The 16652-nt window shown below is 45.2% G+C and overlaps 1 protein-coding gene across 3 annotated transcripts in view; it reads right to left on the bottom strand.

Annotated features, from left to right (window-relative positions):
* Positions 1-320: 320 nt before the first annotated feature.
* BAZ1B (bromodomain adjacent to zinc finger domain 1B) overlaps positions 321-16652 on the bottom strand; it is an 85092-nt gene continuing 68760 nt past the window's right edge. For 2 of the 3 annotated variants that reach the window (XM_064296125.1, XM_064296127.1), the window contains exons 14-19: positions 9980-10127; positions 8855-9002; positions 6877-6986; positions 4390-4535; positions 3053-3156; positions 321-2167 (exon numbers count right to left, since the gene is read on the bottom strand). In XM_064296125.1, the coding sequence (XP_064152195.1) occupies positions 1810-2167; positions 3053-3156; positions 4390-4535; positions 6877-6986; positions 8855-9002; positions 9980-10127 (1014 nt within the window). In that variant the 3' untranslated portion in view covers positions 321-1809. The remainder of the gene's footprint in view (positions 2168-3052; positions 3157-4389; positions 4536-6876; positions 6987-8854; positions 9003-9979; positions 10128-16652) is intronic. The other variant, XM_064296126.1, reaches the window with a different exon arrangement.

Here is a 16652-nt window from a genome sequence, read left to right as displayed (position 1 = left end):
CACAAGTACATAAGTTTATTTGAAATTCCAATTTATTACAAGTTCACCCTTTAATGGGGCCCTTCCTCCTTAAAGACAAAAAAAAAAAAAACAATTCGAACGTAACTTAAGTGGGAACGTAAGATTCTCACCATTAACAAGAACAGACCAGATATAGGATAAGAGCTAGGGAAGGTGTGGGTGGCTGGCGTTACGGATGGTAACGACATCAGTGCTAACTCCAAGCCTGTAGGGGAAAGGACAGTAAACTTACCCACCAGCCACTGGAGCAAGTCCTTGGGTGAGGAGGATGGGGAAGAGACAGGGACCACAACTTGAACTTTAACATTAGAGGCTTTATTTTCAAATTCTATGAGTTACAATCCCTTGGTGGACTTCTTTTCCTTTAATTTAAATAGTTACAGAAGAGCTTGGGTGCTCAGATATTCTGAATTCAAAGTTGATAGAAAAGAAGATTAAACCCTGTTTTGTGTTTTTATCAAAATCTGCCATAAAAGGGAAAGAAAACTACAAAGTTTTACCTAAACATAACAACTAGTGGCTAGACTTGTTGTGGGAAGGGGCTCCGTGAGCTTCTCCTTTGCTCCCTCCACCACCCCACTGACAGTGACCACTGAAATGTTCAGGTTCTCACAGAGTTCCAAGTCTGAAGCCAGAATGGGTATGGGAGGAGGCTGTGGAGGGGAGAGGCTGAAACAGCCACCACGGCAGGAAAAGGGGACTTCCTCTCCCCCAACCAGACCCTACTCCGCCTTCGTGAGCCTCCAAGCCAACTTCTTCAAAGGCAAGAGGGTGGACTGAGGGAGGAGACGGGGAAAAGTAAAGCAAACACATTGTCATATAAACTGTACTGTACATGTGCCGAAGCAAGCGGACAAGTATTTTACAAGATGTTCTTTATACAACGTCACTGCTCAAACAAGCAACTCGCAACAACTAGAAAACTCGATTTAAAAAAATTAAACATTTCAATGCTTCCTGCTTTTCTTCTCCCCCCCCAGAACATGTCTGGTATGTGGGCGGGCTGGGCTCCAACACCCCTCTGGCCAGATCCATCCAAGGTAAAGGTTATAGGCATGATTATAAGCAGGACTCCAGTCTCTAAGTGAAGTGCCGTCGTTTTTTTGGAGGGGGTGGGGTGAAGTAGGGGTGGAGAGAAGGTTGTCACAAAGAAGGGGAGGGGTGTTCAGGAATGGCTCCGGAAAACAACCCTTCACTCTGCCAAGATCAGCTCAAAAGACTACAACTGTTTCATGATGCTGGTGAATACAGAACTCTGTATGGCACTCACTGATACCGTCACCTGAGAGGGAGAGGAGGAAGAGACAGTATGGGCTTAAAGAGACAAGATTGTACATAAATACAGATTTAAAGAAAAAAATCACCATCATCAATTGGCCTGATTACCCTTGATCCTTCTATGTAACACAGTAATCCTGCCCCTGGAGGCCAGAGGGGCTTGTCCTGGTAGCCAAAGTGGGAGGGCCTTCGGAAAGAAGAAAGGAAAAGGAACTGGGCTCCCAGGAAAAGCCTAGTATTTTCCTGGAAACTCTGAGAGAGCTACAGCCCCTCTTCCGCCCAGTCTTTCCTGGCAGAGACCACCAACCAGTGCCCCAAAGAACTTTACTTGAGGAAAGCCCTGAGCGGGTTCTAGAGAAGCAGCACACGCTGAGATGACAGGCATTTCTGGGCTCCCTGGGATCTCCTCCTGTTTAAGTTGTTTGCAGTCTTCGTCTCTCGCCTCTCTGACTCTCCCTTGCCCTTCTCCCGCTCCAGTCCCTCAGCCTCGGCTCCCTTACCAGGGTCTGCCTATTTCTTCTGTCTTCGTCCCCTGGACTGTCCAACAGGTTCTGGCTCGCTGTCCCCTTCATCTTCAGGAAGCTGGTCGGGAAACTTCTTGCGTTTCCTGCGGACATATGGGTGGCCAGGAAGGTGTTTATGCAACAGAGCCACCAGACACTGTTCCGTCTTCACCATGCAGGTTAGCACATGGCTGCCACGGCAGTTGTAAAGCTCAGCATTGGTAAACACTTGCTTCATGTCGGTGAGAAACTCCTGCACAGAGCGGTAGCTCGCACAGGAACATTTGTTTTGCATCGTCTGAAAGTCCATGGGGTGGGCGATCACATCGTAGTAGTCTTCAGCCTCATCTCTAGTCACAGGCTCCCTACAGAGAAAAGCCACATGGAGATATGAGCACAGTGTTTGAATCCAGCTGAGAGAAACCTTGTTGACCAATCACCAGCTTCCAGACTGCCCAGACCTGCTGGGATCAGCCAACGGCGGGGGCGGGTAGAGAAGGTGTGTTCATCTTGTACTAAGAAGTGTCCCCTCCACTGATCCCACCCCATCTGGAGCAAGGTAGAGTGAAGAAAACCAAAGACACAAGGGAAAGATTAGTCCAAATGATTAACGGACCACAAGTACGACAGCCTCCACCAGACTTAGTCCAGCACAACTAGATGGAACCCGGCTACCACCACAAACTGCTCTGCCAGGGATCGCAACAGAAGGTCCTGGACAGAGCTGGAGATAAACGAAGAACAAAAATTTAACTCACAAAAAAGACCAGACTTACTGGTGTAACAGAGACTGGAGGATACCTGAGAATATGTCCTCCGGACACCCTTTTAACTCACTACTGAGGTCACTCCTGAGGTTTACCCTTCAGCCAAAGATTAGACAGACCCATAAAACAAAATGAGACTACATGGGCACAGCAGCCCAGGGACAAGGATGAGAAAGGGAGGAGGGGACAGGAAAGCCGGTAATGGGAAACCCAAGGTCGAGAAAGGGAGTGTTGATATGTCATGGGGGGGCAACCAGTATCACAGAAGAGTATGTGTGTCAATTGTTCAGTGAGAAACTAACATGCTCTGTAAACCATCTAAAGCACAATTAAAAAAAACTGTTCCTCTCAGTCTGGAAAGCTACTTTACCCTGCCAATGAGATATGCCCTGAGAGGAAGGTTATCAGGGTAGTTTCTAAGTCTTCAGCTTAGCCAGCTGCCATTCTGAACATGCTCCTTGTGCTTGGGGACAGAGGACTCACCTGAAAGGCCAGCTGAAGCGGTACTTCACAATCTTTTGGAGGATCTCTTCACATTTCTGTAGCTCCAGGCTTTGCCTCCGGGAGCTCCGCTTGGTTTGAAGCACCTGGTGCCAAAGAAAAAAGACACGTTATCACAGATACAAGAGAGGAAGAAGAGAATATGGAGCAGAAAATGTGTATATCTGTGAAAGAAAGGAGGGGGAGGGAGAAAATGGAAGAGCACGGTGAAGAGGGGACAAGAAGGGAGAAAGGGAGAAAAAGAGAAAGAGTTCAGTCATTTTCTGGGAACAGAGATGGTCAAAATCCCATGGCATTCAAGTCAGGAGCACTCTTAGCCCCAGAGGCAGGCATCTTCCCATCAGCCCACTTGTCTCTTTCCTGGTGGAGAGATGATCAAAGAAGCCGAGGACAAGAACAGTTGGCATACTAGTAGCAGAGTAGAGAGGACCATCGTAAACAGGACGCTAGCCCTCTGAGGGGACGTGGACCTAGGATTATGGTGATACCGTGGATGGGTATAAACAAGCAACTGCAGAAAGCCAGACAGGTTATCTGGACTACCAGCAGCCAGTTCTGTGGCGGCGGGGTGTCTCGGGAGAGAACACCAAGAGGTGCAGTTCCCTTCCTGGACCTGGGCTCTTACGCTATAAGCATGTGGGAGCTAAAGAGCCAAGAAGAAAAGGGGTGGGCCTCCCTTCCAGGAAGCCATCACAAAGTTGTGGCTCCCATCAGTAAGAGCCGGGGCTGAAGGAGCTAGGGTGAGCAAGTGGGAGGCTCTTTTAATGCCCTCTGGTCTCCCTAATGGCTTGCTTTATAGCCCCGACCTACTCTCGGCCTCAATTTGGTCTATCAAAACAATCCAGTTTTTAAGAGCCTCTGTTTGTTCTTTGAAGTGCAAGTGAAATCTAAGGCAAAACCACTCAATTTACCCTAAGGAGCAGAGGGGAGGGCGGTGTCCCTCCCGCAACAACTGTCAGCAGGAGACCCAAGGGTCGGGGACGCTCCAACATTGCTGACATTCCCACAAGGGAGACCCAGCCCATGTGAGCCCACTGGAGACAAATGGGTACTATTTTAAAACCCTTAACAAGCTGCAGGCTGCCTGCTAACTAAAGGAGACAGTATTTGCAGGCTATACCCGGGGAATACCGGACATAGCTGTTCCTGGAGGGCCTGCTGCCTCTGTCTGCCTACAGGCCCAGCCATCTGCCTCATTAGCCTCCGTAAGTGGGGAGGAGGGAAAAGAGGGGAAGGCTTCCACCTGTTGCCTGATGACTTCCTAATGCCTGGGTGAGTAAGAAACAAAGGTTAGAAGAAGAGCGATGAATAATTCTTACCAGCTCATCGACCTCGGTGTCATCCACTGGTGGTGCCTTTGGCTGAGAGCTCCTGGTAAGATGTGGCTTCTTCCCTGGTCTTCGACCAGGCCTTGCCACAGAGGGGATGACACCCTGCTTGCCCCGAACAGTCCTTCTAGGTCTCACTGAAAAAAAAAAAATATATATATGGATTTAGAGCAGAACAGCTGAGGATGAAGGGCACGTGCCTATGTGGGGGAAAGGAGCAGGGATAATCTGGACAAGCAGAGCAACAGTTTCCTTTGGTTACCTCCAGAAAATGAGCTGCTCCTGCTGCTCCTCTCGGGCCTACCTCACAGGACACTGAAGCTCCTCCTTTCAAACACACCAACAGCAGATGAGGATGGGGTAGGTACTTTTCACCAACTGCCAAGGACCTTTTAAGAAGCTATTCAGATGCCCAATTCCTTCAGTACTCCCCTCCTGCCTCCACCCTGTTCAGTTACTCCCAGAAATGTGGCCCTTGAAGTGGGCAACTGTGTACTCACTCAGGTGGACAAACCACATGCTAAGAAGACTGGCTGTGATTCCTGCAGCACATGCTCACCCTGAGAGTGTGTGTGTCTACATGTGAGATGGAATCAAGACTGTAGACTGGACCCTGTTTTATAATCCCTGACGTATCCTGCACTCACCAACCCCAATCTTTTCAGAGAAAAGCTGATACTGATGTGAAGTCCCAAAGTCCCTCTCATTGAGTCCAACTTAGGGCTGGCCCAGTCTCGCTTTCTTGCCTTTCTGAAAACAGTAGTCAGTGGGTTAGGCCACTTCCACAGCAGCCCTCACAGGAGTCCCAAAGAGAATGGAGAATACGAAAGGCCATGGAGCCTCCTGTGTCTCAGGTTTACAACAGGTGCTCAACGTCTGACAAGCCAACATGCCTCAGTGTGTCCTCAGGGAGCAATACTCCCGAAGAATTAACTGTAGTTCTCCACTAAAACGTTCTCCATAGCTTTTCCTTGCTAATACCCTGGTAAGTGGGAAGACAATACCTGGACAAAGATACAGGTATAAAGGTGCAATGACACAGAGAATCAAAACACAATGTTTCACATCCTACTTCTGAACCATGCTAATGCTTTTTTTTTTTTTTTTTTTGCGCTATTTTACGGTCCCTAGCTCAAGACTAGTAGGAGAATGAGAAGCCAAAACCAATGATGAACTTGGGATACTAGCGACAGCCACCTACCTAGGGCCTTGCATTGCCCTAGGGAACCATATCCCTGGTGGCCTAAAAGGCAGAGTAGACGAAGGGTTCTGAAGTGTCCAATATTTCCCAGATTCTCTCGGCCAAGAGAAGCTCTAAAAACCTGGAGGGGAAACAATTCCTTGGCAAGAGAGCAACAACCTGGAGGTGGAAAGTGATCAATAAAAGGAACCCATGCACTGCTATATTCAAAACCTGTTCCCAGACAAATGTGCATCTAAACCACGACTCTGGCCAGTAGCTGAGGGTTTCCTTGTAATGCAGGACTGAAGAACTATCTGTCCACTTACACGGGGACACCTGAAAAATCATGCCTGGTGAACAAATATAAGGAGGCCTTGTAGGAAGGGAATTAAAGGTGTCCCAAATTAGAGCCCAGGCCTTTGGGAAGGCTCAGGGGCAGCACTACTGCCTAAGAGACAGGTCATGCTAAATATCCTTTCTCTCCTTAAACCAAGCACAGTTGTCCAGAGTGCGATGATCTTGGAAATTGTACCATTTCTTCAAAGGTTCATCAAACCTTGATGTGTGTTCTCTTTTCTACTTACCTATAAAGAAGGATATATTCTGTACAGAGTAAGGTTGTTAAAAGGCTAGATTACAGCACTTTATGTTTAACCATTAAGATGACAAGGCTCTCAAAGATTTATGAAAAATGAACACAAGAGAGTAAGAGTCAATGAAGTGAGTATAAATGATGAGGTCTTTTTTGTCCTACTGGCATCTATTAAGAACGGATCTGGCCCGCCTAAAAACCTTATGCCTAAGTCATGGAAAAAGAAGTCTTCTCTTTTCAAACTAGCAAAGCTCTAACCTTTGCACACTACAGAGAAAAGAACATCTCTGTAACCAGAAAGAAAAAATAACTTCCCTGAAAGCAGCACTACAACAGAGGCCAAAAGAACTGTTACCCATTTCTTACCCACATGCTAAGGGGTTCAGAACCAGCAGGCTTCCCATGACCACAAGGAGCCCTGGTCGTGCAGTGGTTATGCTTTGGGCTTTGAATTCCCGTAAGTCTCAGAGGAGTAAACCTACCGGAGGTTGATACTCTTGAGACTAAGCCAACCTCCTACTTGGAAGGTGATTAAACGGTATCTTGAAAGAAAACATGGCGGCTGAGTTCCCTACAGCCACAACACGCAAGAAACCAGGAAGACGGCAAGATGGTGACACTGACTAAGCTACCGCCAGCCCAGTCCTTCCAAGTCAGCTTCGAAGACTGAAGCTAACTACTCTGAAGGAAACTGAACCCTTACATCGCAACCCCGCGACCTCATAATCTTCTTCCTCTTCCTCCTCCTCTTCTTCCTCTGAATCACTCCCATCGTCTTCACTGTCCTCAGAGGCAGACTCTTCAGTGTAATTCCTGTGAGGAGGAAAAGCACATAAGGAACATAGTTCTACCCAAAGTGGCTCTGAGAATGTTCTACAGGGATCTAGGCAACCTTTTTCCCTTCACAGACTACATACATGTGATGATGGGGGCGGGAGGGTCTGAATCCAGGCCAAGATGCAAGAAATAAAATGAAAACCTAAGCTTCAACAGCCCAGATCTCTCCACCAAGCCCCAAATGACTTAGATAAGACACCAATGGCAACAGAGATCAAGACCAAAATTCACCCCCACCCCAACAAAACAATACACTATTCCTTTTGTCCCTGAAAAACAGCCAGATAATGTAACAGTTCAGATATTAAAACCTGTCCCGGATTCTGGAGTGGACTGAAAGGGTAAACAGAGCTCAGACAGGTGCTACTCCACCTTGATGGAACCCTTCCAGGAGCTAAAACAGCTTGCAGATGACCGTAACATCAAAGCAATGGTAATACCAGCTCCGAACAGCTGGTCCAAAGCCCCACTATTGCAGAGTAGCATGCCTCATGGCTCTAAGTGTAGCTGGAATGGGGTGAGAAATACCCAAGTAATACTGTTTGGCGGAGTCAGGATCAAACAGCTCTGCTCTTGAAAAGAAAGGCCAAGCCAGAGTGCCTGTATACTGCCCTTTCCCTACCTCAAATCTCAATGTGGAAAACACGGTATTAACTTAGCGAATATTAGGTGTGTCCTCTACAAGGCCGTGTTTAGCCTTAATGGCATTCGGATGTTAAACAAAGCACCATTTCTACTCTCAGGGCACTAACAACCTCACTGGGAAGACCAAAAAAAAAAAAAAAAAAACCAAACCCATTGTCATCGAGTCAATTCCGACTCATAGTGAAGACAGTCGTGTACAAAACCAACCCTCAAGGCAAGGTGCACTAAGTACTGTTTTAGAGATCTAAAGCTCAGCTGGAACACAGAGGAGGAACAACTAATTCTAAGGATGTAAGGGTGTTTCAAAAGACAGTGCAATTTTAGCTGGGCTCTAGGCAGTTCGCCCAATTGGGAGTTCTAGGGAGAGGAAGTATTCTAGCTGGGAAGAGAGCAAAAGAGACAAGGACTAGTAATAAACAGTCTGCAACAGTCACACAAATATGGGGAACAGGGCTCATAAAAACACAGGCTAGCGTTGCATAATAGGAGCCTCAGAAGTCAGGCTAAGGAGTGTGGATTTTATTCTAGTGGCAATGGAAAAACTGAAAGTTTCTGAACAGGAAAGTGACACGAGCAGATCTTGATCTTATGTCAATTATTCTGATATCACAATGGCTGGATGGCTAAGCGGGAAAAAGATATGAGAGGAGAAAGAAAAGCTGAAAAGTCACTGAAGGAATCCAGGTGAGAGCTGCAGGAGAGTCAAATGACAGCAGGGACCATGGAGAAGAGCAGGAGACGGATTCATAAGACATCTGGACAGTGAATTGACAGCATGTGGCAAAGAAATGGAGAATGAGAGAGAAGAAGATGTCCCAGCTGGCACCACAGTTTTATAAGGAAGTACAACAGACCTGGGCAGAGAGAGCAATGAGTTTGACGGAAGGTTTTCAGCAGAGGGTGGTGGCAGAAACAGTCACCAAGAAGCAAGAAGTGGGTGACGTGGGAACAAAAGGCAGAGGGAGGTCCACTGTCCTTAAGACCGAACGGCAGTGAAAACTAGAAACGTCAACACTAAGCTACAATTACACAAGGGGCCCTGGAGCTTCTACTGCGATGTTGTGATACTTTAAATGACCATCTTTGTAGCCAAAAGATGAACTTAAAGCTCCTCGGGATCCTCCAGTCTGAACAACTGAAGCTTAATTATAATAAAAAAAAATAGCTACCTATTTATTTTTGAAAGAAAAGATTCTCACCTGCCACGGGAGTTGCGCCTGGCGGTAGCAGGCTGGCAAGCTGGGCACTGCCACTCACCATCTGGTACTTCGTACAGGGCCGGCCTCAGACAAAACAGGTGGAAGGCTTTATTACACTCATCACACAAGATCAGTTTGTCATCCTCACCTGCAAGGAGAGAAACTTGCAGAGCACTGTCTGGAGCACGGCAACAGCCAACAAGCTGGAGGGAAGAGCTGCTCGCCTTCAGTTAACATCACGGAAGAAAAATCTGACCCCATTTTTTAAAAAATGCAATCATTTTCTGGAAAGAATGTAACATATCTGGACCACAGGAAATTTAGGGCTCAGGTCTCCTGACTTACATCCCACAATCTACCCAGGGCTAGACCAAGACAGTCAGCATTTACTAGGACGCAGAAAAACCAAGTGACAGCATGAAATTTTGTTTGCTCTCCTCTTCCCCGAGAGATGAATCCGCTAGGAAGTATTACAGTTTCCGCCCTTCCTTCTCCTCAACCCCTCAAACGTTTCCCAACTGCTACCTGACACGGTTCTCTCAAGTCCTTCTGTTTCCTTATCTGTGAAAATACATTAAGCCAACTTTATAGCAACTGAATGATTTTAGAGGTCTTTACCCAATTCACAAAACAACGTTAGCCCCTGAGAAGTCAATCACTGGGGAGCTTTCAGCCACAAAGTTCCTTTTGCACACATGGGCTCTGAAAGACCTCAGCATTACACGGTCTCAAACACCTCGCTACAGGCCTTGGTGCTTCGAGGACTGAGGCTAAGCCCCAGCAGTCTCCACAATGTATAAGGACTGCCCCCTGCTGGTAGCACCTGTCTTACTTCACAGATGACTGAAGTTCTGAGAACATAAAAAGATTTAAAATTTTAGATAAACTAATTTTGCTCCTTGCAGAAAATTAAAGATTGGAGAGAGCAACTGGTCTTATTTTGTACTAAACTGAGCAATGAAGGGCCTCTGCTTCGATTCACTGGCATATGACTTCAGAGACTAGCACAGCACAGAGCTCCAGGAGAAGGTAAAATCTGCCCCTCCACACTGACAAGTTGTATACACAGAATCCTTTTGGGAAAGCCCTAAAACACTCAGATTAGCAACTTGAGCCTAAATATACCTTTCTTTCGACAAACTTTGCATCTAGCATTTTCTGCTGACATGTCCCACTTGATACAGGCATCAAGCATCCCGAGCAGAACATGCATTCTGGAAAAAGTCTGAGCTTCACGGATTGCTGTCTTCCATTTTTCTAGTGCAGATGCCACCTAAACAGAGAACAAACCAGGCAAGAGTTACTACAGTGACCTTGAAGACACGAGGTGCAGGTTCTTCATGTCATGATGACCGAGAGAGGACTAAAACTGGCAGGAGATACAGAAGATTCCCAAGCACGTGATCTTCTAGAGCTCCTCCAGTCTATTTATTTTACAGAGAAAAACAAGGCTCTAATGGTGAAAAAATATGCCAAAAAAAGGCCATGCAAAAAAACTAAAAGGGCAGAGTGGGAACAGGTCTCTTCTAATGAAATTCACTTGGACGATTCGGACTCATTTAAAGGCAGGAACATGTGTGTGCTGTAAATGCTTGTTCGCAACGCCACATAGCTAATAGAACCCTGGTTCACAGACTATCATCTTCTGGGCTAACAGGTGCCACGATCCCAGGACACACGGCCTAGAAATAGTAAACAATATCTATAAAACATTCTACAGCTCGTAAGAGAACCAAGTATTTGATACAAAATATTCCTCTTGACTGTATCACCAACTTCTAACTAAAGAGAAATTTTAAAGTCAGGTTAGTCTGACTTCATTTTGGCTGCAAGCCTTTCTACCATCAGAAAATACAAGTTAATTAAGAATTAGCCCGAAGTTTTAAAACACACCTAGGTTCAGGGAAAAATATAATTAGGAATTTCCAGTGATAAACGTAACCCTCGCCCTTAAAAACACACTTTCTAAGGAGTTCTCCTCCTCAGAAATGACATTTTGGGTGAAGTCACTTCTATTACCATTTTGTTAGTCAAACAGCAACTCTTTGATGTTTTCAAGGCATTTCTAGCCTACGGATTAGGGGAGCATCCAGGTAAACAAATGCCAACTTAGGGGTGTCATTCACAGTGAGAAAACACATCAACGATAGACAAGGCAAAGCTTAGGCAATACATCAAAAGCTGGAAGAACACATGAACAGAGTATCATCTACCCTGTGGAGGTCACACTGCTGAGCTCAGTCACAACCAACAAGGCCCAGCCTGGATACTTTTACGACTCAGCTGGTTCTACTCACGGACAACACCACAGCTAAATTTTACTTCCCTACCCTGAAGCCCTAGTGCCACAGTGGTTAAGAGCTCTGCTGCTAACCAAAAGGTCCGCAGTTTGAATCCACCAGCCACTCCTGGAAACCCTATGGAACAGTTCTACTCTGTCCAATAGGGCTGCTATCGGAATCAACTCAACGGCAACAAGTTTGGTTTTTACTCTAGGCAAAGAGGCCTATTTTAAGTAATAGTGTCTTCCTCCTAAAGGAAAAGCTAGTTATTCTGGAAGCCACAGACTTTAAAATAGAGCTGCAATGGGGCAAAGATAGTGTTGGTAGCTCTGAAGCTGGACACTACACACTAACTGTGGTGGAGAGAAAAGGGAATAAAGGCTATCCTTTCTCTTTCTACAGAAACAAGAGAATCACAGAGATGCTTTGGGTAAGTAATACAAACAACCAAAAGAAATCTGTATTTAAGAGACTGCTAAAGGTCTACCAGAAACTGACTCATTCCTTTCTCTAACCTACACTGCAGACATTTCAACATCTGCCTTCGAAATACAACATAATTTCCTTCCCTCTTCAGTAAGATCTGAGGTCCAAATTACAGCTGCCTCATTGGCCACCTCCCCTGATGAAATACAACATTAGCATACAGTACCACAGAGTCTCTATCGCAAGAATAACCCAAATTTTCCCAATGGAAAATGAGAATTTTAGGTTCAGTTCTGAAAGAGTGTTTATCAAAAATAGGTAGGGAATAGCTGGAAGCGGGCTTTGCTGTCCTCTAGTGGAAAACCAGGTATACTGCACTAGCTATTCAGGAAAAGTCACCTACACACAGTACTGCTTTTCACTGTATAAATTATTTCCTATAAATTATAAAATTTGAGCACTCAGTAGCTCATATGACTTCATTAAAATTAAAAAAAAAAAAACAAAACAGGAGGGATCCTGGAAATAAATTTATTTAACCCCCTTACTGAGATATAATTCATGTATTATAAAATTCACCCTGTGAAGTGCACAGTTTAGTGGTTTTTCTTATATTTGCAGGGTTATGCAGTCATTCCTATGATTTAATCTTACAACGTCACCCCAAAATGCAATCTTGAAGCCATCAGCACCCATTCCCCGTTCCCCACCCAACACCTACCCCAATTCTAGGCAAATACTAATTCTGTTTCCGCCTCTAGATTTGCCCGTTCTAGACCAAAACCAAAAAACCAAACCCAGCGCCGTCGAGTCGGTTCCGACTCATAGCGACCCTATAGGACAGAGTAGAACTGCCCCAGAGAGTTTCCAAGGAGCGCCTGGCGGATTAGAACTGCCAACCCTTTGGTTAGCAACCATAGCACTTAACCACTACGACACCAGGGTTTTTAGACATATCCTATAAATCATGTCATACAACATGAGGCCTTTTGTTACTGGCTTCTCTCACTTGGTGTAATGATTTTGAGGCTTATTCATATTGTAGCAGGCTTTAGTACTTCATTCCCTTTTCACTCCTGAATAATATTCCATTGTACAGATAAATTTTGTTAATCCATCAGCTGATGGAAATGTGGGCTGTTCCTACTCTGCCTATTATGAACAGTCTATAAATATTCATTATTACTATTTTACATGGAAAGAAAGTTTGCCTAAGGTCTCACAGCAGTTCAGGGACAGCACAAATCCAGGACTCCAGATTCCCAATCCAGTTCTTTTTTATTACACACACACTGGGTCATCCTGAGCATCCTGCTGTACCCAGAGTTATCAACCTAGACCAGACTCGACTTCACCTGACTTCTACCTGTGAGGACAAAAACGGCAGGCATTCAAGATTTGGAAAGAACACCCTGGTCTCCTCCCACCACACAGAATTCCACACAGTCCAGCACGTTCATTCATAAACACATTCACATATACACACACACACACTAGCACTACCATATATTTTTAATTTTTATTGCGCTTTAAGTGAAAGTTTACAAATCAAGTCAGTCTCTCCTACAAAAATTTATATACACCTTGCTATATACTCCTAACTGCTCTCCCCCAATGACACAGCACACGCCTTCCCCCCACTCTCTCTTTTTCCATGTCCATTCAGCCAGCTTCTGACCCCTCGTGCTCTCTCTTCTCCCCTCCAGACAGGAGCTGCCTACATTGTCTCATGTGTCTACTTGATCCAAGAAGCAGACTCTTCACCAGTATCATTTTCTATCCCATTGTCCAGTCCAATCCCTGGTCTGAAGAGTTGGCTTTAAGAATGGCTCCTGTCTTGGGCTAACAGAAGGTCTGGCGACCATGACCCACCGGGGTCCCTCTAGTCTCAGTCAGACCATTAAGTCTGGTCTTACGAGAATTTGGGGTCTGCATCCCACTGCTCTCCTGCTCCCTCAGGGGTTCTCTGTTCTGTTCCCTGTCAGGACAGTCATCAGTTGTAGCTGGGCACCATCTAGTTCTTCTGGTCTCAGGCTGATGTAGTCTCTGGTTTATGTGGCCCTTTCTGTGTCCTGGGCTCATAATTACCTTGTGTCTTTGGTGTTCTTCATTCTCCTTTGCTCCACATGGGTTGAGACCAATTGATGCATCTTAGATGGCCGCTTCCTAGCATTTAAGATCCCAGATGCCACTCTTTGAAGTGGGATGCTGAATGTTTTCTTAATAGATTTTATTATGCCAATTGACTCAGATGTCCCCTGAAACCATGGTCCCCAAACCCCTGCCTCTGCTACGCTGGCCTTCAAAGCATTCAGTTTATTCAGGAAACTGCTTTTGGTATAGTTCTGTTGTGCTGACCTCTCCCGTACTGTGTTGTTTTTCCCTTCATCTAAAATAGTTCTTATCTACTATCTAGTAAAAACCCCTCTCCCTCCCCCTTCTCGTAACCATCAAAGAATATTTACTTCTTTGTTTAAACTATTTCTCAAGTTCTTATAATAGTGGTCTCATACAACATTTGCCCTTGTGCAACTAATTTCATTGCTCATAATGCCTTCCAGACTCCTCCATGTTATGAAGTGTTTCATGGATTCATCACTGTTCATCGCTTGCACTCTACCATATTTAAGTAATTTGTAAAAACAAAGCAACAGCTACAAGATAAAAGTTCTGACACCCAACAGTGGAGATATCCACTGTCCTGCAGTGCTGCTGGGAAGTTCAGACACACTATTCTGGTGTAAAATTAAAACCTTCTAGCACATATTTAAATAAAGTTAGTCCCTAGTTAGAGAAGTATACTACAGAACAAGGGAGAGCCAGCTTAATTCCATAAACCCTGGTGGCGTAGTGATTAAGTGCTATGGCTGCTAGCCAAGAGGTCGGCTGTCCGAATCTACCAGGCGCCCCTTGGAAACTCTATAGGGCAGTTCTACTCTGTCCTGTGGGGTCGCTATGAGTCGGAATCAGCTCCACGGCAGTGGCTTATTAATTCCTTAGTTTAACAACAGAAAGGTGGTATGATATCTTAGCAGGGCCACAATGAGGGTTCAGGTCACATTCCTCCACAAAAGAAAGTTTCAAATGGAAAAACAGGTTGTCAGGCCAAACACAACCAAAGTACACAGAAAACCAAACAAAACCCAGATTTTGCCAAATTATACATCATCTTTCCCATTTAATTCAAAGAAACGAAATAAGCATTAACTATTTAGAATCATCAACCCCTACAAAAGAGGGGTGTGAGAAGCAATCTACTTTTACAAACAAGGAAGCTGAAGCCCAGATCAGAGACTGACACATGCCAGGTGAAAAGCCCTGGCCCTTGCTAAGTGGAAACTTTCAAAGCAAAGCATAGTGGAAAGTTTCAGAACTATGGCAGAGCTGACCTTTGGCGGGGAGCTTGCAGGGCATAATGCCATTTTAATGCAGAACATTGTAGAACTACTTAGTAGGCAATCTAATTGATTTTCCAAGAAAGTTTTCCATGCCTTCCATTAGCATCTGGGCCCCAAGGTTAAGCCTGCAAAGTACTCATGTTTTCCTCCCCAATCGATCTGAGGATCAAGCCTCACCTGACAAGTTGAAAAGAGGTTACTTCACTGCAGACTTGAGCACTCAGGAAGAACTCAACGAGGTTACTTCACTGCAGACTTGAGCGCTCAGGAAGAACTCAGCGAGGTTACTTCACTGCAGACTTGAGCGCTCAGGAAGAACTCAACGAGAATTCGACAACTACTGGTTCTCAGGGAGCAGGACACATTGTTGGGGGAAAGAAACTGCAAGTGGAGATTGTGGCTCTTGGACCGATCACATCAAGAAAGAGGCTCTTCTGACAGAAACGGCCCCAAAAACCAGAGACTACATCATCCTGAGACCAGAAGAACTAGATGGTGCCCAGCCACAGCCGGTGACTGTCCTGACAGGGAGCACAGCAGAGAACTCTGAGGGAGCAGGAGAGCAGTGGGATGCTGACCCCAAATTCTCCTAAAAAGACCAGGCTTAATGGTCTGACTGAGAGTAGAAGGACCCCAGAGGTCAAGTTCCCCAGACCTTGTGTTAGCCCAAGACAGGAACCATTCCCAAAGCCAACTCTTCAAACAGGGATTGGGCTGGACTATAGGACAGAAAATGATACTGGTGAGGAGGGAGCTTCTTGGATCAAGTAGACACATGAGACTATGTGGGTAACTCCTGTCTGAAGGGGAGATGAGAAGGCAGAGGGGGTCAGAAGCTGGCTGAATGGACGTGAAAATAGAGGAGGAGTGTGCTGTCTCATTAGGGGGAGAGCAACTAGAAGTATATAGCAAGGCACATATAAATTTCTGTATGAGAGACTGACCTGATTTGTAAACTTTCACTTAAAGCACAATAAAAATTAAAAAAAAAAGAAAAGAAAGAGGCTCTTTTGTAAAGAACTGAGTTAAAAACAAAACCTATGTAATATACAGCAAGGCTAGAAATTACACCTGAGAAGAGCTACAGCAAAATAGACTATCTAACATCTTAAACCTTATATAGAAGATTGCCAGGTGCAATGTAACCATTTAAAAGGAACACAGAACATAACTCTGATACCAAAACCAGACAAAGACACTACAAGAGAAGAAAACTATAGGCCAATATCCTTTACGAATGTAGATGCAAAATCCTGAACAAAATACTAGCAAACAGAATCCAACGGCTTAAGAGTCATACGCCCTGACCAAGTGGGATTTATTCCAGGGATGCAGGCAGGGTTCAACACTAGACAATCCATCAACATAATACACCACATCAACAGAACAAAAGAACAGGACCACATGATCATCTCTATGGATGCGGGAAAAAGCATGATTAAACCCAACATTCTTTCCTGATGAAAACCCTCAAGGGGAAAGGAAGAGAAGTTCCTCAGCAAGTTTCAGGGCATATATGAAAAGTCAAGAGCCAACATCATACTTAATGGAGGACTGGGAGCTTTCCCCTTGAAATCAGAAACTAGGCAAGGGTACTCTGCTCTCACCACTTCTATTCAACGCTGTATTAGAAGTCCTAGCCAGAGCAGTAAGACAAGAAAAAGAAATGAAAGGTGTCCAGATTGGGAAAAT

Source organism: Loxodonta africana, chromosome 12 (genome assembly GCF_030014295.1).
Source record: "Loxodonta africana isolate mLoxAfr1 chromosome 12, mLoxAfr1.hap2, whole genome shotgun sequence".
Classification (NCBI taxonomy): Eukaryota; Metazoa; Chordata; class Mammalia; order Proboscidea; family Elephantidae; genus Loxodonta; species Loxodonta africana.
The sequence above is the reverse complement of the archived record's forward strand: the minus strand, read 5'-3'. Positions and strand labels throughout refer to the sequence as shown.